The sequence below is a fragment of the Schistocerca americana genome, chromosome X (assembly GCF_021461395.2).
Source record: "Schistocerca americana isolate TAMUIC-IGC-003095 chromosome X, iqSchAmer2.1, whole genome shotgun sequence".
Lineage (NCBI taxonomy): Eukaryota > Metazoa > Arthropoda > Insecta > Orthoptera > Acrididae > Schistocerca > Schistocerca americana.
Genome location: NC_060130.1, coordinates 573319494 through 573342015, shown reverse-complemented (window position 1 = coordinate 573342015; position 22522 = coordinate 573319494). Strand labels below are relative to the sequence as shown.

General features: G+C 46.2%; 1 protein-coding gene across 1 annotated transcript in view; it reads right to left on the bottom strand.

Annotated features, from left to right (window-relative positions):
- The window catches only part of LOC124555261 (thrombospondin type-1 domain-containing protein 7A-like), a 1197505-nt gene that overhangs the window by 250805 nt on the left and 924178 nt on the right, over positions 1–22522 (bottom strand). Inside the window, exon 14 of the mRNA XM_047129129.1 lies at positions 10980–11135. Coding sequence (XP_046985085.1) covers positions 10980–11135 — 156 coding nt within the window. The remainder of the gene's footprint in view (positions 1–10979; positions 11136–22522) is intronic.

Below are 22522 nucleotides of genomic sequence, written 5' to 3'. Positions count from 1 at the left end.
AAGTAAGGTAAAACATGCTTCCGAACGACGAAGCTGCGCCTGCCGAGTTCTTATCTTAATTGTGAATGTAGACTTTCCCGGCGTATACAGTTGATGAAAAGCTCTCTGGTTTCCAGCTGTGTGACGGTATTCTAAAAGCGCGCGACGTTCAACGAGTGACATAGGTATCATCTTCTGTCGAAATGTCGAGATTTTGTGGATGCCATGCGGTGCACCCCCGTCCACATCGCTGCGGGAGGCTGGGTACAGCGAGGCCGTGGGAAGAGTGGGGGGTGAGGTCGCGGTGGTGGGGGTAGCGGGCGCGCCGTTTGCATCTTTGTCAGGACATTGCGAACCTGTCTCGCGAGGAGGACGGTGGTGGACACGCTCTTATCTTATTCTTTTCAGGTGATGTGGTGTTGTTAGTCCATGTATAAGTAACTGTAACTGTGATTTAAAGTTTTATTCTCGTATCTACGGATAGGAACTGCTCGTTAGTAGCATACAGAGGTCGTTTATTAATCGCGACACACCAGAACATCTCTAAAATACTGATAGATTGTACCGTTGCACAATACATGTTTTGTTGTCTTCCGAACCGTGCTTAGATTTAATGCTCAGAAGCACCCTTCTCTATATTTTTTCCAAAGTCCTTCCTAGCTGTACAAACCACAAGGAAGGGTCCACACACTCGCTTCAAATGACGCGACAGACGTCAGTATTATATTATGGTAGAAGTTCAGGATGTTCAGAGGAAGATTGTGATACATGATCGTAGTCCTAGCGTCATTACATACAGCTTAAGAAACCTCGTCACCCATCCTTATGATATGCTCGTGAAAATTAAGCTCTTCGTTGAGATGCAATCCCAAATACTGCGTCCCAGAATTTCTCGTTATCGACACACGAAAATCTAGTAGTAGGGCCCCGCTGATGTTACATACTCATCTGAAGCACTACGTCACCCGTTATTTCCTATTATATAAATTCTTCAGAACATGTAACTGCACCAAATGTAAATGAATAATAACCTAGACTTCTGGGCGTTGAATGGAGTTCTACGGCAGGCATATGAATATTTACAACACGTGTCTATGTTCCACACATGAGAGTGTGGCGTACATTGAATCATCATTGCTCGTATCCTTTTCATCAGCAGAGCATCCGTACAAGAGGCATGAAGATTGAGATTTTGTCGACGGTTAGCTGCTAATCGCCAGTTAATTCCATTAGTAATATTCATTGCTGAAGTTGATATATGTGAAGGTGGCACAACGAATATCCATATACCATTTTCGAGACGCACAGCCTCATTAAATGTGTAATTCCGTGTGATCCGCAATCCGTTAACTGAGTCCCAATCGTTTTGCTTTGCTGACGCCTGCAAATTCCTTGGAAGCAGACTTGCAACTGGTACTGGAATGCATTACTTTCGCTAAATGTGTGGAAACACTTTCAACATGACAGAACTCCTGCTACCTGCCCATTTACGCGTCGATCATGTATGATGGTCCACTATTGATGGATAGGCCACATTAGTCTAGTTCATTGCTCTTTGAAGTCGATGGAATAAGTTTTCTCTGAGCATGGGCCTAAAGCAAAGCTCACAGAGGAAAAGGACACCAAAAATGCGAATCATTCACTGACGATACGAAATGCTTCCATAATGAGACTGCACTGAGTCATCGTCAGACCAGTTACACGAAATGTTGAGAAGAGATGTCAGGAGTGCATTGAAGCCAGTGGTGGGATTTTTGAAATGCTCACTTTTATATTTGTAAATTACTCACGTGTTTTTGCTGTTGGTGGTTTGTTATGGATAATATTATGACCGTATTCTTGCTGTCTTTGAGATTCAGCGTTTGTGTACCAACATGGATGAACACACATCCACACTTCATAATTAGCAGCGGTTTTATCTCAGTAGAAAAATGAGTTGATTAGGGATTGGCCTACTCAGAATCTCGAGTTGAGATAGCTGTTTATGAAAAGATTTCGAACGCTAACTCCGTGTCACGTTATGACTGACTTCCATGTATACCTTCCGTCTTGGCAGTACTCCAAAAAGCACGAGTTATCGTCTCATAAGACAACTTGCTGTATATAATCTGTAATACTCCGGCAAGAGTGGAATCTATCGACGTTAGTTGGTGTTTCTTGTAACTGTTTTCAGCATCTCTTTCTTATAATATTTCCCATACACTTCAGGTGAATACTCTATGTATTTCTAAACCGTCTTATCATTTAGCCACAATACGAGATACACCGTCGCATTATGTAATATCTACACGATCATGAAGTGTTTTACCCATATTTTTTACCATATTTGATATTGTGATTGTGTTATCGAAGCTGTCACACGAGAATGTGGAAGCACTGCATCATCTTCTTTGTGGCGTAACACATGCACGGACCCATACAGTATATCCCATTCTTTAAGTAGTATAATACATCAAATATTCATTGCTGGATCATGAAACTTTTGGCTCTATTCAAATGTATTGATGTTTTTTTTGCTACCACGCCCCGCGGAATTTGAATCCCCATCAGACGTCATGGACGTCGAAGACCCCTAGAGGTCTCTGCACCATCGCGCCGTAAGCTGTGGCGGCGCGCGCGTCCTGGCCCGCATTTAGTGTAAGGGCGTTACAGTGGAACACGTGGTTCTAGCGGCCAATAGCGGCGCCCCCTACAGAGTATTTAAGCGCCTGCCTCTGGCTCAGCTAGCTCGGCCCCACCGTGGAACGCTCCCAACACCTTCTCCAATCCCATCTTGACCGGTTCACCACTTGGTGTAACCAGTGGTTGCTCAAGGTCAAAAATTCCAAGACCCAGGCGATCATTGTAGGCAAAACCACCCCTTCCTTCCGACTCCTCGACTTCTATATCACCATTTATGGCGGTCCTATCACCCTCACCCCCACGCTCAAGTACCTTGGCGTCACCCTTGACCGTCGCCTCTCCTGGACCCCACATCTCCGGACAGTCCAAGCCAAGGCACGCTCCCGACTCCATCTCCTCAAGCCCCTTTCTGGTCGCACGTGGGGTCTGGACCCCTCCACCATTCTCCACACCTATAAACCCCTCATCCGCCCTATCCTCTGCTACGCCCACCCCACCTGGATCTCTGCCCCTCATACCTTTTACAAATCCCTTCAAATCCTTGAACGCCATGTGCTCCGCCTCGCCTATCATATCCGCCTCCCATCCCCCAAACGGATCCTGTATGACCTCATTCCATTCCCACACCTCCTCCTTTTCCTCGAATGGATATGGATCCTCTACACCTCCCGTAAACTTGATCCCCCTCACCCACTTGTCTCTCCGATCCTCTCCCACCCCTGTCTGTTGCCGCCCCTGTTTTCCGATGTCCCACCTGCTCGCCATCTCTCCACTCTCCATACACTCGCCCACGGTGGCTTCCACCAACTCCCCCTCCCTGATGATGCCCTCCTCCCCTCCATCTACCCCTCCTACCAACTTTGATCCTCACCTTCCACCCCCTGTGTCTTTTCCCACAGGCACCCTCTCTCCCTTCTCTCCCTCCTCCTTTCCTCCCTCCCTACTCTCCCCCAGGCTTCTCCTATCCCCCTACCTTCTTTCCTCCCCCTCACATCTCCTCTGCTACTGGCATCTACCCCCTTCTATCTCCCTCCTCCCCCACCTGTTCCCCTTTGGCAGGTCCCTGCACTCGTACACGTATAGTGAACTTTCGCGCGCCGGAGATCATCACCTAGTGTTTGTGTGTGCCGTCGTTTTCGTGTTCCAGTGTTTCATCGTTAGTGCTCCACCGTTCGCGTGTGTCGTCTCTGAAACCTCTGTGCATGTCCGCATTTCTGAACGTTTTTATTTTGGACACTGCGCCCGTGAACGGCTCCGTGTGATTTAATTTTGTATGTCTACGTTTCTATATCCACCATGTCTGTTTTTCAATTGTCTCCTTTTGTATCGTTTGTCATATCTGTGACTGAAGAGTGGCGTAGTATGCCGCTGCTGGGCTACCTGTATCAGGTGTGAAAATAACAATAAAGGAAAAAAAGAAAGTTCACCTACCTAGTCTAATCGTTGAGTAACTCTTGACACATCGCCTCGACAACAGACAGCGTGCTTACCGTTCTTTGTTTTCATTACTAGTGGACGTCTTGGATTCATTTGGTTGTCTCTGTCACTCCGTTGCTTCTTGCGTGTTGTCGTGGTAAGGTCTCTCTCCATTGTCTGTTGTTGTTTCGTGTCCGTCCTTTTCGTTCGTTTGTTTGTTCGTAAGCTGCTCTCCTTTTAGTCCCGCCGCGCTTTCTCGGCCACCCCACGACCGTTCCGGTCGCGGTTACAACAGGTTACAACATCTTTCTCGACGACGTAAACGTTGGTAGTTGCTAGCATGGAAGCAAAGTTGGTCTGTCTTCTGGAGCAACAGCAGCAGCTCATGCGGCAGCAGCGGCTCCAGTTAGACATCTTACAATCGTCGCTGCAGTTTGCTAATGGGCAAAGTCGATGCCACAACAGCTTCCGAGTCCTTGGATGTCCGATGGTTTCCCACGTCCACCGTCGTTTCAACCCTTAAATGATACTAAAGAGGACTGGAAACCTACTTAGAACGGCTGAAACAACATTTCACAGCTTTTAAAGTCACGGACGACTCTTTGCAGCGGTCGTTGTTTTTGTCTTGGGCCTTCCCAGACATGTTCGTTCTTCCCCGCAAGTAGGCACCGTTGTCCGATCCTGTGGCTCTCTCTTTCCAGGAGATATGGTTTTGCTGACAAACTATTATTCCCAACGCTACCATGTGGTCGCCTCTCGGCTGGAGTTACACCAGTAACATAAACAGCCTGATCAATTGTATCGTTCCTGGATCACGGACTTGCAAGGTCTCAGCCATCAATGCGATTTTACGTGCACCCATCAGCAGTGTAAGGCTTCGTATGCAGACTCCCTGATCCGGGATGTGGTGGTTCAGCTGGCTCTCGACCTGAGGTCCATACTGCAGCGTTGAAACTCGAAAACCCCTCCTTGGAAGAGAGTCTCCGCATTGCCCACTCCTTTGAAATTGCTCAAGCGGCTAACGAGCGTCTTATGGCGCGACCTCAGGTGGCGGCGATCGCAGCGTCACGGCCTGTTCAGCCCTTGCGACGTCGACGTGGCCTTGTTTTTACGTAATTACGCTTACACCATCCAGTATAATCCCACCGCCCACCATGCTAACGTGGACGCTCCCAGCCGCCCCCGATCCTGCCTTTGGCCAACAGGAGATCCTCTGCTCTCACATTGATTCCACCCGCCGGGATGTGCTGGACGGTCTGCCTCTTATGGCTGCTCTCATTGCTGCGGCTACCCACTGTGACCCTGTCTTGTGGCAGGTTATCCACTACGTCAGATGCAGTCCGATTTCAGCCCCTGGCGCCACCTGTCCTACAGACTCTCCATGGTTGATGATGTCCTTCTGTTGGCCACGGAGTTGGATGCCCATCAGGTGGTCATCCCTACAGAATTGTGGCTTCAGGTGCTCAGTTTGTTACACCATGGCCACTGGGGTATGTCCCGTATGAAAGTTTTGGCCCGCCGGCACGTGTATTGGCCCAGCATCACTGTGTGCATCACCAAGCAGGCCGCCCCCCCCCCCCCCCCAGTCGTTTGCACCCTGGCCTGTGCCTCGCCAGCCCTGGGATCGCATCCATATCGATTTTGTGGGCCCATTTTTGGGGTCCATGTGGTTACTCATCGTTGATGCTTACTCCAAATACCCACATGTTGTCTGCATGGCATCCACCACCATGGAGGCTACACTCACGGCCCTGGCCCAAGTTCTCACCATTGAGGTCCTGCCACACACGTTGGTCTCCGATAATGGTCCCTAATTCACGGTCTCCTCCTTCCACAACTTCTGTCAGGGCAACAGTCTCAAAAATATCCATAGCCCCCCTTTCCACACTTCATCCAATGGCGCAGCAAAGAGGCTTGTCTGCACTTTTAAACACCAGTTGACAAAGGCAGTCGACACATCTTCAACCACGTCGGCCCTCACACTGTTTTTGAGCACCTATCGCACTACGCCAATAGACGGACGCAGTCCAGCACAGCTCCTGCATGGGCGACAGTCACGGACTCTGCTCCATTTGCTGACATTATCCCTCTCCCGCCCCCATTCCAGGCCCTCGCAGCGGTATGCACCTGGCACGGCCGTGTGGGCCTGCGAGTATAGGCGCCAGGCGAGTTGGACACCCGCCACGGTCGTCGCGGCCCATGGATGGCGTGTGACGTCGGTGCAGATGTCGAAAGGGTTAGAGCGCCGCCATCATAATGAACTTCGCCCGCTTGCCCCCGCGGGACTCACTTGACTGCCTCTTCCCTTACTTCCTTCGGCTGCAGATGTGGTCCTCGAGTCACTGTCCTTCCCCCGATGGCCATCTCCCAGTGGACCTGCCGCCGGCCCTCTCCAACCCCGGGTGGATTGGCGGCTCCCTCCCCCGCCCTACTCTCTGGATTGGCTGCCTTGGATACCTCGGGCGTCCCTTCCTCCCCACCAATAGTGGTCTCTCCACTGCTGTACACCTCGGCACTGTCTGGGGCGTTTCTGCCCCGACGTGCAAGTTTCAGGGGGGAGGGATCTGGTACCGTGTGCCTTGGAATTTCAATCCCCGCCATACATCATGGACGTCGAAGACCCCTAGAGGTCTCTGCCCCATCGCGCACCGTAAGTTGTGGCGGCGCGCGCGTCCTGGCCCGAATTTAGTGTGAGGGCGCCACAGTGGAACACGTGGTTCCAGCGGCCAATAGCGGCGCCCACGATAGAGTACTTAAGCGCCTGCCTCTCACTCAGCCAGTCCAATCCAAAGCCCACAACCGCCTCCGCATCCTCAAACTCCTCTCTGGCCGGACATGGGGGTTGCATCGCTCTACCATCCTCCACACCTACAAATCCTTAATCCGTCCCATCCTCTGTTATGCCAGTCCTGCCTGGATATCTGCCCCCCCCCCCCCCCCTCGATTTCTATAAGTCCCTCCAGATCCTTGAGCGTCATGCACTCTGCCTCGCCTTCCATATACACCTCCTGTCCCCCACGTGGATCCTCTATGATCTCATTCCTTTCCCCAATCTGCTCCTATTCCTCGAACATATCTGCATCCTCTACACCTCACGCCTCCTTGATCCCCCTCAGCCCCTGGTTGCTCCTCTCCTCTCCCATCCCTGCCCCTGCCACGTCCTAACTGTTGTGTCCCCCCTACCCACCATCTCTACACCCTTCATCTCCTTTCCCAAGGTGGCTTCCATCAACTCCCCCTCCCGGATGATGAACTCTCTCCCTCCATTTATCCCTCCTATCAACTCTGATCCTCACTCCCCCTCCTTTCCTCTGTCCTTTTCCCGGGCTCCCTCTGCCCCCCTTCCATCCTCCTTTTTCCCCACCTCCCCTCTCTCTGTCCCCTTCTCTCCCCCAGTCCTTTTGCATTTCCCTCCTCTGCCTCTTCTTATTCCCTCTCGCATCTGCCCTCCCCCTCTCCCCCTTTTATGAGTCCTCTCCCTCCTTGGTTCCCCCCCCCTTTTCGTTTTTTCCTTCCTCCCTTCTTGTTCTTCTCCCTCCTCCAGGTTCCCCCCCCCCCCCCCTCATCTGCCTTTGGCTCGGGAGTGTCATCTCTGTGCCGCCATTTTCGTGCAGTGTTTTACAGTGAGTGTTTTACAGTGAGTGTTCTGTGTTGCGTTTTTTGGGAAGTGTTGCGAATGGCCATCATCCTGTCGCTGGGTGTGCTTTTTATCTCTTGCGAACAGAAACCAGACTGTCGCCATGTTTTTTAATTGTGTGTGTACTATGTTACTTGTCTGATTCCTGTGTCTTTTATTAACATTGCCAACCTCTTTTACTTTCTGTTTTAACTTTCCGCATTTTTTCGCCATTTTACGCTTTAAGTCACCGTTTTATCGCCTGTTTTTGTTGTTTCTTTTCTTCTTCCCTTTTTTTTTTTAAAAAAGTCTGTAGGCTGTAGAACAGCGTACTAAGCTGCTGCCAGCCCGCCCCCTTCCAGGGGAATTGAAAATCAATAAAGAAAAAAAAAAACTCAGCCAGCGAGTCTAATCGTTCCGTTAGTCTTGACACATCGCCAAGACAACAGACAGCGTGTTTACCGTTCTTTGTTTTCATTTCTAGTAGACGTCTTGGATTCATTTGGTTCTCTGTCACTCTGTTACTTCTTGCGTGTTGTCGTCGTAAGGTCTCTCTCCATCGTCCGTCGTCGTTTCGTGTTTGTACTTTCCGTTCGTTTGTTTGTTCGTAAGCCGCTCTCCGTTTGGTCCCGCCGCGCTATCTCGGCCACAACAGGTTACAACATTTTTATCACAATATTTAGCGGTGTTCTTTTATGCCTGACACACAGGAATGTATTGCATTCCATTTGTCTAGTAACACAACAATTGAAATGTTACATACAGTCCAGGCAACTATCTAATACGGGAACTTTGGGAACTAGAACTACGCCATATTATTGTATGTTTCTTCATAACCACGTAACTTTAGAATGTATTTTCTAGTTTACGGATTAATAAAGTCCGATTGTCCTCGATTTCCAGTTACCTTAAGATTAGCATCTAAAAGTGTACTTACCTATACTGGCAAAGGTTTTGTATCAGGACGCTTGCATGCGTCTTATACGTAGTCCTTGGAAATGGTGTACTCGTTGGAGCTGATTTCCATCTGTTGTGGCCAGTACCGTGTTCGTTTCTGATATGTTCAGTAATCACGAATTCAGTTTCTTGAGTTTTTATCCTATCCACCACATAACAGTAAAATTAATTAAAACAGCTGCTTTTATCTGTGTGTTTTATGTGTTCTCGTAACATGATTACGTGTTTTATACCTTATACACAGAGTGTAAGTGACGAAGGCTGACACGAGCCCTAGAAAATAACGTAGTTTTCCTTTTTTTTGTTAATGTTGGTTACTGATCTATTTTCAGCAAGGGAATAATATTTATTTTATTTTAACTTAGATTTTAATGGCTGTGCTGTGAGACGTATAATTACGAGGGCGAACTGAAACGTAATGCTTCCGAATTTTTTAGATGAAAACTCTTAAACATTTTTAAATAAAAGATTACAAAGTCGTTCGTAGTCATTCCGTCAGTATACTGAAAGAGTAGGGTGATCTATACTCATAGCTGTACACCGAAATTTGTAATGAAATTTAAATTGATGAAAATGAACTAGATGATATTTTAGTTAACATAAAATACCAATGCCAATTGGTATTTAGCGCAAAATGTCGGGCCCCTGGACCTGGAACGACTGCAACAACATCGATTCAACGGCAGCCAAAAACACAGAAAAGTTTTAAATACTTTGTAATTCCGGATTTCTAACCCAGGCTGAAGTCAAGTGCATAAAAATTCGTTTCATTAGAATATGTGTCACAAAATGAAATTTTGTAGTTAATTAAGATAAGGGAAGTTACACTCCACTCTTCAACTGTGGAAAAGGTCTGAATTAACTTCTTATTAACACTTTCACTGCGGCTGACGCCGATAAGCGTCACAACAAGCCACGAGCCAGTGCGGCTGACGCTTATAAGCGTCCGCTCTCACTATCGGATTACTCAGTCTAGTTTCAGCGTCTAAGCTAGCATTAAAGCGTGTAAACTTTTATTTTGCGTGGTCAGTTACCGAACGTATATTGTTCGTAATGGCGGCTAATGAAACGACACCTGGACGTTCCAATGTGAAAAGGAGCAGGAAAAGTGTTAAATTGACAGAGGAACAGTTACTTAGTGTACTAGACGACAGCGATTTTCTGTGTAGTGCGGACGAGGCATACCACGGAGATTGTCATTTAGAGGCTGCAGAAGAATTGCAGAGTGATGGTAGCGTGGAAGCACAGCTTTCGAATCTGTTTCGTGATGGTTCCGAATCTGACAATACGTATCACGACGATTGTGTGGAAATCGATGACGAAAAAGAGCCCGACCTGTCACACGGAGATAATCCAGGTGATTCCTGGCATAAAGAACCACATAATATGCAAGCGCACAAACCTGGATACTGCTTGAACTGCTGTATAATTTCCCATAAGTAGCAAAATCGCGATAATATCGGGGAAATTCCGATTATCAAAGACAACTTCTTTTATTTCTTTTGACATTGAAAGGTTTCTTTTTATCAAGTGAAAGTTTTTTCCACGAGTACTCAGAAAATGAGGTTTCCTTTTGTGTTAAGTCGACTTATTTCTTATTGCGTTGTAAAGCGTTCACTTCAGTTTTTTTGCGAAAGAATTTGTTGTGCTAAATTTGTTTTAATAGCACGGCAATTGAAATGATGGGGGACACGAGAGAAGCCTCCACGTAGAGTGTGTTTCACTTACTAATTTCCACACAGCCGGGCGTCCCATGGGCGTCTATGATAAATGTAGACAGCTAATTCTCTCATACCAGGAGCAAACATGCTACTAAATTGACGACCTCTATCAGAGTCAATCTTAAAAATGCGCATTTGAAGTGAATATAATTTCAAATGAATCCAGTTTCCTTTTTCCTTTTTTTCCTTCTTAAGAATATGCGTTTTGGAATCCAAATTTTCCCTGTGTGCAGTTGATTTGTTGCTTGTTTGAATTGTATTTTTTGTTACATTATCAACAAATCACGAGCATTTGAATGACGCCCGTGACCCCATAAGTGTCAGACAGCAAACAGACTTTAAAACATGACCACAATACAGTCGAAGATTATTTGAAGTAATGCATCTAAGGTGTCATCATTAAGTCGGTATAGAACATGATCCTACAGATCTTACAAGGTCTTGACGTCAGCATATAGCTCAGGTGTGCTTATGAGCGTCGGCTCCGAGCGGTACCTGCCGTTTCAGAGCGTTACCGGCCCGCACTCGCACGTTGACGGGCCGCACTGGAGAGTTGCGCGCCTGCTGCGATGCCGCAGCGAAAGTGTTAATGAATATTGGTTTCGTCCGAAGCGCCTCCTGTTGCAGAGAAAAAATTTGCAGTGACCAAAACATAGATGTTTTATTACCTCTGGTATAAGCCACCCTGCCGGTAGATAGTGCAGTGCTGTTGACTGGGGTGCACGGCTGCCAAGGCAGCGTTCGCCAGCTGAAACCGTGGCAGCTGTGCGTGTTACACGGCTCGATCTGTAGCATCTCGTCCGGGTTCGGGCAGGGGTGACCTCCTGCAACACAAAAGGTTTTCGTACGGCGCACATGGTATCACACAGAAGATACGTTGTGGGAAGCCCTTCTTTAAACTTTGAACTTACGAATTAACTCATCTGAGAGCGGATATCCCCTAGGTCAAAACGTATTTTGGTGTACTTACATAAAATATGTATGAAGCAGACATTTATATGCACCACCGTGCCTTACACAGAGATCTATGCCTTTCAATGACATCCATGCCGTCCTCCGGAGCATCTCAAGAGCTATGCTTCGAAAAGCTTCCCCAACACTATTGCGCAATTCTTCGTTGGTCTTGTACCGCTGAGGCACATGAGACTTGATTGTTACCCATTATTTGTTGTCCGGTGTGTAAGGTCTTATTTTCGTTGTACAGTATTCAATGGGAAGTGAGACGTTGCTAAACCACGCTGAATCCAGTGGCCTCGAGGTTATTCATCAACTAAATGACACACATAAACAGCAAAGTATGCTGGAGCTCCGTTCTATTGTAATTATAACGGATTCTCGATTCCCTTGCCTTCGAGTTGAGATATTAAAATCGTATGCAACGTGTCCGAATAAGAATTTCCATTCATGGACCCTCGTATGAACTGAAGAGGTACCATAACTACACAGTGACTCATATAATAGCTTGAAATGGGTTCCTTTCTTGCACTTGATGGAAATTCTCTGTAGTCCAGAAAACAACGATCCTCCAGTTGGAATTGAGATGTGTCGCATATTCATAAGAAAATAACAATCTTGAGCGAGATACGGCATTTGATAATTGACTGAGCGACAGTAACACACGTTTCCTATCACAGTTACTCATATTTACAGTACAACCGGTCTCTAACATTGCTTGAAACGCTTGCGAGGGAGGACTCTTGCCAAACCAAAGAAACGCTTACGAGGGAGGACTCTTGCCAAACCAAAAAAAGAAAAAAAAAAAAACCACTGTTTATTCACTCAATTGTACACAGTCAAGAAAGATACGGCGACCTCTCTGGCAACAGTAGGCTGTTGTCTTTTCATCTACGTTATACAGGATGTCCTTGGTAACGTGGACACTCCTCATATTTAAAAATGGTTAATGACGTCGAAAAAACTTTTTCGATCAGAAACATTACGCAAATGGCTATTAAGATGGTTAATATTATCAACGAGCTAGCGAACAGTACAATGGTATGACGTTTCGAAGATTTTGCAGGGAAGCTTTCTGATGATAAATGTGGGATCAGTACTATATGTAGAGGGCAAGACTGTTGGAACAGTGTAGAAGTATGTTCACAGCCACTAAAACAAGATAATAGGGCTGAAATGTTTATGCACTGTGAGAATTCAGTATCATGTTAAGCGCATTTCCCCATTGTTCTTCCAAAACGTCCCGCTGAATCCAATACAAAGCACTGTATCAGTTTTAAATAAATTGGAAGGGGAGGTGGGAGAAAGAAGCGAAAAGAGAAGGAACTAATGACATCAGCTGCAGCGGGACTCTGCGCAGAATCAGCGGCGACGAGCGAAAATGGGTGACGGAGTGGGATTCGAGACCAGGATCGCTTGCTTGCTAGGCAGTTGAGTTAACCACTGTGCCACCCGAACACAGGTTTTATCGCACATGCGCTGACTATATCGCCACGCTACCCGACTAGCCCAAATACCCACCTAGCGCCACCTATACGCAGTCCCCGTCCATGTCCTCCACGCTTGCTAATTTTAGATTAGGCTGAGGGTCGAACGTAAATGTGAATCCACACTTAAGGTTGTGGATTCATTTTCCATCGAGGCGAATCAATTATCATATGAATGCTTGGTGTTTTGTTCTTTCGGACACGTCCAAAAGAACAGACACTACGCATTCATATAAACATTACATCAGGCTGCTCCTCTTCTCCAGACCAATAAAATAGTGTTAGGAGTGCCTCGAGCTATTAGTTGCATCAGTGCCTCTATAGAGAATTACACTATGTGATCAAAAGTATCCGGACACCTCCAAAAAGATACGTTTTTCATATTAGGTGCATTGTGCTGCCACCTACTGTCAGGTACTCCATACCAGTGACTTCAATAGTCATTAGACATCGTGAGAGAGCAAAATGGGGGGCTCCGCGGAATTCACGGACTTGGAACGTGGTCAGGTGATTGAGTGTCACTTGTGTCATACATCTGTACGCAAGATTTCCACACTCCTAAACATTCCTAGGTCCGTTGTTTCCGATGTCGTAGTGAAGTGGAAACGTGAAGGGACACGTACAGCACAAAAGCGTACAGGCAAACCTCGACTGTTGACTGGCAGAGACCGCCGACAGTTGAAGAGGGCCGTAATGTGTAATCGGCAGACATCTACCCAGACCATCACACAGGAATTAAATACTGCATCAGGATCCACTGCAAGTGCTATGACAGTTAGGCGGGATGTGAGAAAACTTGGATTTCATGGTCGAGCGACTGCTCATAAGCCACTCATCACGCCGGTAAATGCCAAACGACGCCTCGCTTGATATAAGGAGCGTAAACATTGGACGATTGAACGGGGGGAAAACGTTGTGTGGAGTGACGAATCACGGTACACAATGTGACGATCCGATGGCAGGGTGTGAGTATGGCGAATGCTCGGTGAACGTCATCTGTCAGCGTGTGTAGTGCCAACAGTAAAATTCGGAGGCGGTGGTGTTATGGTGCGGTCGTGTTTTTCATGGAGGCGGCTTGCACCCCTTGTTGTTTTGCGTGGCACTACCATAGCACAGGCCTACACTGATGTTTTAAGTACCTTCTTGCTTCCTACTGTTGAAGAGCAATTCGGGGACGGCGGTTGCTCAAATGGTTCAAATGACTCTGAGCACTATGGGACTTAACATCTATGGTCATCAGTCCCCTAGAACTCAGAACTACTTAAACCTAACTAACCTAAGGACATCACACACATCCATGCCCGAGGCAGGATTCGAACCTGCGGCCGTAGCAGTACCGCGGATCCGGACTGAGCGCCTAGAACCGCTAGACCACCGCGGCCGGCTGGCGGTTGCATCTTTCAACACTATCGAGCACCTGTTCATAACGCACGGCCTGTGGCGGAGTGGTTTCACGACAACAACATCTCTGTGATGGACTGGCCTGCACAGAGTACTGACCTGAATCCTATATAACACCTTTGGAATGTTTTGGAACGCCGTCTTCGTGCCAGGCCTCACCGACTGACATCGATACCTTTCCTCAGTGCAGCACTCCGTGAAGAATGGGTTGCCATTCCCCAAGAAACCTTCCAGCACCTGACTGAACGTATGCCTGCGAGAGTGGAAGCTGTCATCAAGGCTAAGGTGGGCCAACACCGTATTGAATTCCAGCGTTACCGATGGAGGGCGCCACGGACTTGTAAGTCATTTTCAGCCAGGTGTCCGGATACTTTTGATCACATAGTGTAGCTACTCTTACTTGTACAACTGAATGCGTACCGAATTGGCTTGCCACACAGATACGTGAGACAGAACTATATCATGCTTGCGCGCCGGTTTAATAACCAGTGGTGTGAACTTCGGGCGTTCTCCACTTGCACCTGGGCAAATGTTGGTCTGGTTCTTCCCTCCCCTACCCAATTAGAAACATAACGCACACACATTAATGGTTACACAATTCACAGACCGTTGGCGTACACGATTTTGCCCTCTTAGGCTAACTGACGATTGTGAGAACAGGATGGGAAATCGGTCACAATTGAATGATTGAAATGATTAATAAGATCGATGACCAACGTAGGACTGTGATACATGGCGGGACACAACCTGAAGAAAACGAAGAAAAAGGATAAGGCTGAGAAAATTCAAAGAAGGGATCTTTCACTCCACAGCGGAGTGAGCGCTGTTTAGAAACTTCCTGGCAGATGTTAACTGCACGATGGAACAAGACGAGCAATGTTCCTACCGACTTAGCTAGCCAGGCACGACTCGTGACCCGCTCTCACAACTTCAGTTCTTCCATGAGTGCTGTCCCAGAAAGGTATGTCGTTTCTGCGAAGTTTGCAAAGTAGGAGAGAGGTACTGGCAGAATATAATCTAAGAGGACGTGTCGTTAATTGAGCTTGGACAACTCAGTTGGTAAGGGCTTCTTTCGCTAGAAGCAACGTCCGAGTCTGGTCTGGCATATGGCTGGTGCTATTAACTACAACCCATAGTGTTTGCCTACTCGTTTCAACATATTCGAACAGGTTCGAAACGTTAGTAGTGTCAACTCAGAATAGGAGATTTTTTATGTAGCTTAGGGCCTGTTGCATACAAATTATAGAGAATTGAGACACATCGCCCACTTGAGACCCATTAAATTCCCCAAGACGCTAAAGGGTTAATGAAATCAATTTATTTGTAGAAATGACAACCATTTAATAAAAATGGAGGTATGACTTCATTCATTTCGTAATATCAGTCTGGTTATAGTAGTTCAGTTTTTATATTAGCACCTTGTAATAATCTCGACAACTTTCAAACGCATCTGTGCAGAGTGTATTTCATTCTATGGTTGCATACGAAGTCTTAGACCAGAGAAGTTTTTGAATGTATAAAAGCCTCTCGCAGCGTACGTTGGTATAAGGTAACAGTAAAATCACGCGAGGGGGGAACCTCTAGAGGCCAGCGTGGGCATTCTCCACTTCTAAGATAGCGGCAGTTCTAGACGGACGTAGGTGCAGTTGGTCTGCACAGATAAACTTTGGTTCAATGTAAGGAGCTGTTAGATCTCCTCCACACAGTGTTCTGATTGTAGTTTAACCGTTCAAAGTGCCGCGGAAGTGCCTGATCAGTGATCTTCTAACAGATTCCGATTTAATAACGTAAATTGATGTAGTATTCTCTCTGCTTTGAATTATGTGTCTGTAGATCAACTTGCTCTCTATTTCACATTTGTAAATATTTCGAATGGTTCAGATGGCTCTAAGCACTATGGGACTTAACATTTGAGGTCATCAGTCCCCTAGACTTTGAACTACTTAAACATAATTAACCTAAGACACCACACACATCCATGCCTGAGGCAGGATTCGAACCTGCGACCGTAGCAGCCGCGCGGTTCCGGACAAAATCGGCTAGAACCACTCGGTCACAGCGGCCGGCAAGTGTTTCGAAATTGCTTTAATTCACTATTTAAAACATCGCGGGAGTATTTTGTTCAGTGATTTCAGATAGAATACGATATAAATAAGTGAATTTATACCACTTTTCTTTGTGTATTGAATCATGCTGCCGCAGTTCCGTTGGACTATGTTAAGATACAAGCGGAGGATTCGTAAAGCTTGTGTAAGTAATACGTTTTGTTTCGTATGCTCCCTTGTTATTCAGTAACAAACAAATGGTCGTTTCTCAAAGCTATCCTAGTAATTATGAGATGCAACTAACGATTATATATCCTTTGCTATCGTCTGCGAAATTTGTTTTCTGGTATTGCGACTAGTGCGCTGCGTTTCTCCACGTGTATTTTATTGCTAACAATGCGCTTTATTTTGCCGTAATGAATATTCTGTTATTGAATTTATGTTTATGATATACTGTATCGCAACTTTAAACTATAGAACTTCATCTCACTTTACAACAAATCTCCATAACATCAGCACCCTTCTAATCAACAACCAATATCTGTGGCATCGTCCCGTTGAGAGTTAACTAAACTGATCTCTAAATCGGCTCGTTTACCACAACAGATTCTAAAGGCGACGATCCCTAAAGTTTCTCAAGCAGTCTCTTGCAGATTCTGTTCTAATCTTTTCAAGTACTTTAAACAATTACGAAGGCTGAGAAGGTGTTTAATTTTTCCCTTAAATGGTACATTCAGTTACTTTTATAATGAACATCTAGCACTCCCTGAGTAACTATAAGAAATATAGCAAGTACATGTTGATATATACCGGGTGGTTATAATTAAACTTTTCGTATTTAACACGTCATAACACGGAAACTAATTACCGTACGAGTACCAAACTTGGTAGCACTAATGTCAAGGACATGGGGAAGAGAAATGATGCAGAATCAATCCAACTGAAACTGTGCTGCTACGGTACATCATACCATTACATACCGGTACCATTACTGCTACAAACGGGCTCAATATGGCGCCCATCAGTGTCCAGAAGAGTCTGAAAGCAGAGGATTGCATTCTGCACAGCAGAACGAAGAGTGTCCGTAGGTATGCTGGCTACCTCTCTTGATATGCTGCGGTTCGGATCAGCACATGTGTGAATGTTACCCTGGTAAATTCTGCCCTTCAGGTAGCCCCACAACCAGAAATCATAGGGAGTGAGATCAGGTGATCGTGCCGGCCAAGCATCTGGAAACGATCGGCTGATTATTCGATCGTTTCCAAATGTGTTTCGGAGAAGCACGTGAACTTCATTGCATTCTGCACAGCAGAACGAAGAGTGTCCGTAGGTATGCTGGCTACCTCTCTTGATATGCTGCGGTTCGGATCAGCACATGTGTGAATGTTATCCTGGTAAATTCTGCCCTTCAGGTAGCCCCACAACCAGAAATCATAGGGAGTGAGAGCAGGTGATCGTACCGGCCAAGCATCTGGAAACGATCGGCTGATTATTCGATCGTTTCCAAATGTGTTTCGGAGAAGTAGGTGAACTTCATGAGCGATCTACGGTGGGCCCCCATCTTGCATGAAAACTGTTGAGTTCAATGCGTATCTCTAATGAAGGGCAATAACGCTGGCCAGTCACACTCCACGTCTTTGGTCTTTGAGCGCACAGCCTGTTGAAAAAGAGTGGGCCAATGATGAACGTAACCGTGAAGCCACACCATACGGTGAGACGTCCACCCTACAGAGGAACTTCATGTATCAGTGACTGGAGGTGAAGATCTACACACTCGGCAATTGTGTGTGTGCACCTCACCCATCAGAGAAAAATAAGCATCGTCTGTCCATAGGATGGTCCAGGGCCAGCCCTAGTCAACTTCAATCCTTGCGAGGAAGTGGAGACCGAAGTCAACACCTCGTCGTGCGTTCTGTGGTGAAAACTGCTGTACGATCTGGATCTTGTACGAAGACAATTTGAGAATGTTTCGAAGTACTTTCCGTTCAGTAGACCGCGCACTGCCTGATGATCGGGGATTGTGCGCAGCGTTGTCTGCCATAGCAACAGCGATTTCATCAACCACCTGTGGTGCAACCGGTCGTCGGCGTCTTCGTGGAGCGACGCCCAGTTCTCCATTTGATTCGAACTTCTTCATCACGCTCCGCACAACAGGTGGAGAAAGAGAACCCTTCCGTAATCCTTTATGCCGGCTTTATTCTCGAAGTGCAGCTGCAGCATTACCGTTGTTTTGATAAGTGAGCTTCACCAACAATGCCCTGCTCCTTTTGTCCAAGTCCAGGTTGACACGTCAACAAGTGCACTGTGACTGGTCAGTTGTGTGAGACTATGAATCACGATGACTGATCACGGCACCTGGTGGCCATAGTTTGAACTGGACGGAGGCGCTGTGACGCATGGAAATAATGCACCCCATACTCGGGACATTGATGCTACCAAGTTTGGTACTCGTAAGGTATTTAGTTTTCGTATTATAACGTGTTAAATAGGGAAACTTTAATTACAACCACTCGGTACTTGTGATATATGAACGAAGAAGTGACTTGACATTTACAGTTTGCGGCATAAACAGTGGCACGAATGTAGATAAGGACCATTGTCAAATTTTTCACGGTAGGCACAGAGTAAAGACCCAGATATGCAGGTAGAGATAAAGTTCTTGCTAATTTAGGCTCAACTGGAAGTGTAGTCGTGGTTTTTACGTAATTGATGACGTAGTAAACTTTGCCTGAATCACATATACTTAGTACGTCTCTCTCCCTGATACAGATTCCGATTCACGGATCAGTCCACTGCTATTCTCCTTTTAAACTCGCGTCAGTATTGCCGGGTTCCTTCAATACTGGAATAGCACCTTAGCAATGAGCTAAATGAGGTAATCCTGCCTGCACCTCAAGCCTAGGTGATATATTAATTATGTCTCATCTTTATCTACGATATGATGTACGCTGAAGCAATGAATTGAAATTTGTACCAACTCCGTGATTTGTGCAGGGAGACAAATATTATATCGTCATTTTAGCCCGTCTAGGCTTGGACATATAATTGATCGTTACAATGTCTGTATTTATCAGTGTCTGTATCCCCGCAATGCAATTTCCTGTAGACATGCACGCAGCTCGATGAATATTTGAGTTATGGAACCCATTACATCATTTATAGTTACAGTATCTGTGTTTATACAGTGTCTGTATTTACGCAGAACGATGTCCTTCAGATATGCATGTGCGTCTGAAGGACACTGTACTGCGAAGATACAGAGACTGTATAAATGCAAGCATTGTAACGATCAACGATGTAATGGGTTCCATAACTCAAATATTCATCTAGCTAAATCACATATCTGCGAAGATACTTGGTATGATAGTATCTTAGTTAGTAATCGAAGATGTCAGGTCACCAAAACCGACAACGGCCGGGAGAGGTGTGCTGAATCCACGCCCCTCCGTACCGCAGTCGCTGACGCCAACGGCAGCGGATAACACGACGGTCGGTCGGTGCCGTTGGACCCGTCAGTGCCTGTGGGAAGAGTTTAGTGTAGAACAGTGGGTGGCTTGGTACAATGTCGAACTCCTGTCGGAAACCTAGAAAGAGGTAAAAAACCTGTTCACCTGCCTCCGTTGAGAGCAACATATTGCTACAGCAAGCTGTGCTTAACACGAGTGGTTTTTCCCAAATCCATCCCGATCATTGGAGAAAAAATCTATTTCCTGCTATAACGAGATAATGTCTGACTTCAGAATATGCTCTGGGATCCTAGAACAGATGACGTCAGCGATATTGGTCTTTTCTGTGTATCAGATCATTTGCTCTTTTTGTAAACGGGTGTGGACTGCACTCTTTCAATAACGTGTAACCATTCGCTGCGCAAGAGATACTCGATAAGTATGAGCTAAGAAAGGAACTAACTCCGAAACATATTCAATGTAAGCTTTAATTGGAATTCCATCAGGGTCTGATATCTTGTTTGCTTTAAAGAGACATAATTGTTTTTCAGTGCCAGTGGTACTAATGTGTATATTTCTCATTAGTGAACCCGGCAATACCCCATAATTGCTTAATATGTGGTGGAATCTGATAGATGTCTTAATCTCGTTTTCCTGCCCCTCTCTTCCCAATTCCTCCTCCTCGCCCTGTCTCTGTCCATCTCCTCTCCCCCTCCCCCCCCCCCCCCACTCTGTTCATCACCTTCTTTACCCTTTCTGTTTCCAATTACTACTCTCCTCTCTGTCCATTTCGCCCCACTTTCTCATCTTGAGCGTTGTTTATTGTTATTTGTAACAAAAGAATGCTAGGGAACTGAAGTCGCTTGAAACGAGTGGGTAGATCGGTTTTGATCATTGTACCGGTATATGAGAGAGATCTTTCCAGCTGCTGGATCTGTGAGGATACTAGCTTCAACGACAGTATTTCGCATAGTTCTGATCTCTGAATGGGTAAGATTACAAAGCTTCGGACTATTCAGATTCTGTAGGAGTATTCCAATTATAATATTATAACCCTTAAATAAAACTTCCCTGTTTTCTGTTAAAACCGTCTGAGAGGAAGAAGGCAAAACAGAATATTGTTGTGTATAAAATTTTTGTTTGAAATTATGTACAAGGACAAGCAGCTAGTCTAAGGATCTAAATGACCTGCTATCGTAGGTTAAACTTAGTGCGAGAAAGAAAATGAAACCGCTCATTTTCACTACACAGCACTGTATTTTCTTTCTCAAAGTCGGCTTTAACGGAAAACCTGTACATTGTTGTTTAAAAATTTTATGTAGCCTATATCCTTCCGAGGGTGAACTCAGCCCCTGTGAGGCAAACTGAGGAGCTAGTTGATGGAGAAGTAGCGGTTCCGGTCTGGTAAACTGACATACGGCCAGCAGAGCGGTGTGCTGACCACATGCCTCTCCATATCCTCATCCTCTGACGCGTGTGTGCTGGTATGTTACGGCGGCCGGCCTGTGCCGTTAGGCCTTCATGGCCTGTTCGGGTGGAGTTTAGTTTTTTACACCCGTCCGAATGTTTATTAGAGTATCGTGTAAAATTTTGAAGTAAATCTATCAAGAAATTTTCGAGGCTTTTGCTAACAAGAAGGGCAAACTTCTACCAGTATGGGTCGAAATTCGACAGCGGTTACATCGTGTCCTATTGAGACTATACTTTACCGTTCCACTATGGTTATCATCACGTCGGATGGGAATCTATAACTGTCATATGAAGGATTAAGACGTAAGCGACTAGCGCAGGAGAAGATAGGGTATACTGTTTGCTTGGCAGTGGAGGATAGTGCAGCCAAGTCACGTAACATAAGTAAAGAAATTGGCTTGTTTGCAACAAGAAAGTTACCCTAAATGACAATGCGATGACGTCTGCAGCTCCACTGATTGTCAGCACGGCCAAAATTGTTGCTCGTTCCCTCAGTGTGGCTGCCGAGAAAATCACACCGACGTTGGTGAGGCCCAGCTACATCACTGGGTAAATGAGTGGCACCACGTTATCTTTTCAAACGAATTCCAATTCTGGGCACAGCATGACGATGGACTTACTCAATGTTGGAGCTCCCGGGACAGCGAACTTTGCCAGAGTATATTCATCATCTTGATATGTGCCCAACACTTCGCGTGACTTCAGGCGGTGCCACTGATGCACAACACGATCACCTCTGATTCGCATAACCAATAATATCGATGCACCTATTATATTTGTCTCATATTAAGGCCGGTACTTGTGCCATATCTTTAACTCTTTGCAACGTCATTTCCCAATGATGTCGCAAGGCCATATGTGTTCTGTGCCGTGTCGGCATTGGTGCGGCTTGCGGCTCGCTACTTCACCTCCGGCGAGCATCGGGTTCGTGTCCGATGCCTACAGAGCACGAGATTATTCGTTGGCGTGTGCGAGGTGGCGCGCGAGGCGTGCAACGAGGCGAGGACCGCGGTTACACGGTGCGCCTCAGTTACCGTAGCGTTCTGGACGAACTCGGACTGTTCATGTTTGACAGCAACTGGGTTGGGACATGCATTGTGGATTATGTGCCCAAACTGTGATTATGTCCAAGGGGATAGGCAATGCCGCCGGGGATGCTAAGTGTTTCTGATATTGGAGATTGGCATTGGTCGCGATGTCATAGTAAACCACTTACAGCGCTTATCGTGCTTCCAACGAAATGGCCTTGTGGACTACTGTGGAAGCGACTACCTTTAATCATTGTCCCTGCAAACTATAAACTCAAGTTTGTTACAGGTGTGATTTTGTTCCACTGTGTTGTTCCGCAAGCACTAAAGCGGATGTGTATGAGTGTGTTATTACTGGTGGGCGAAACAAGAGCCAAGAG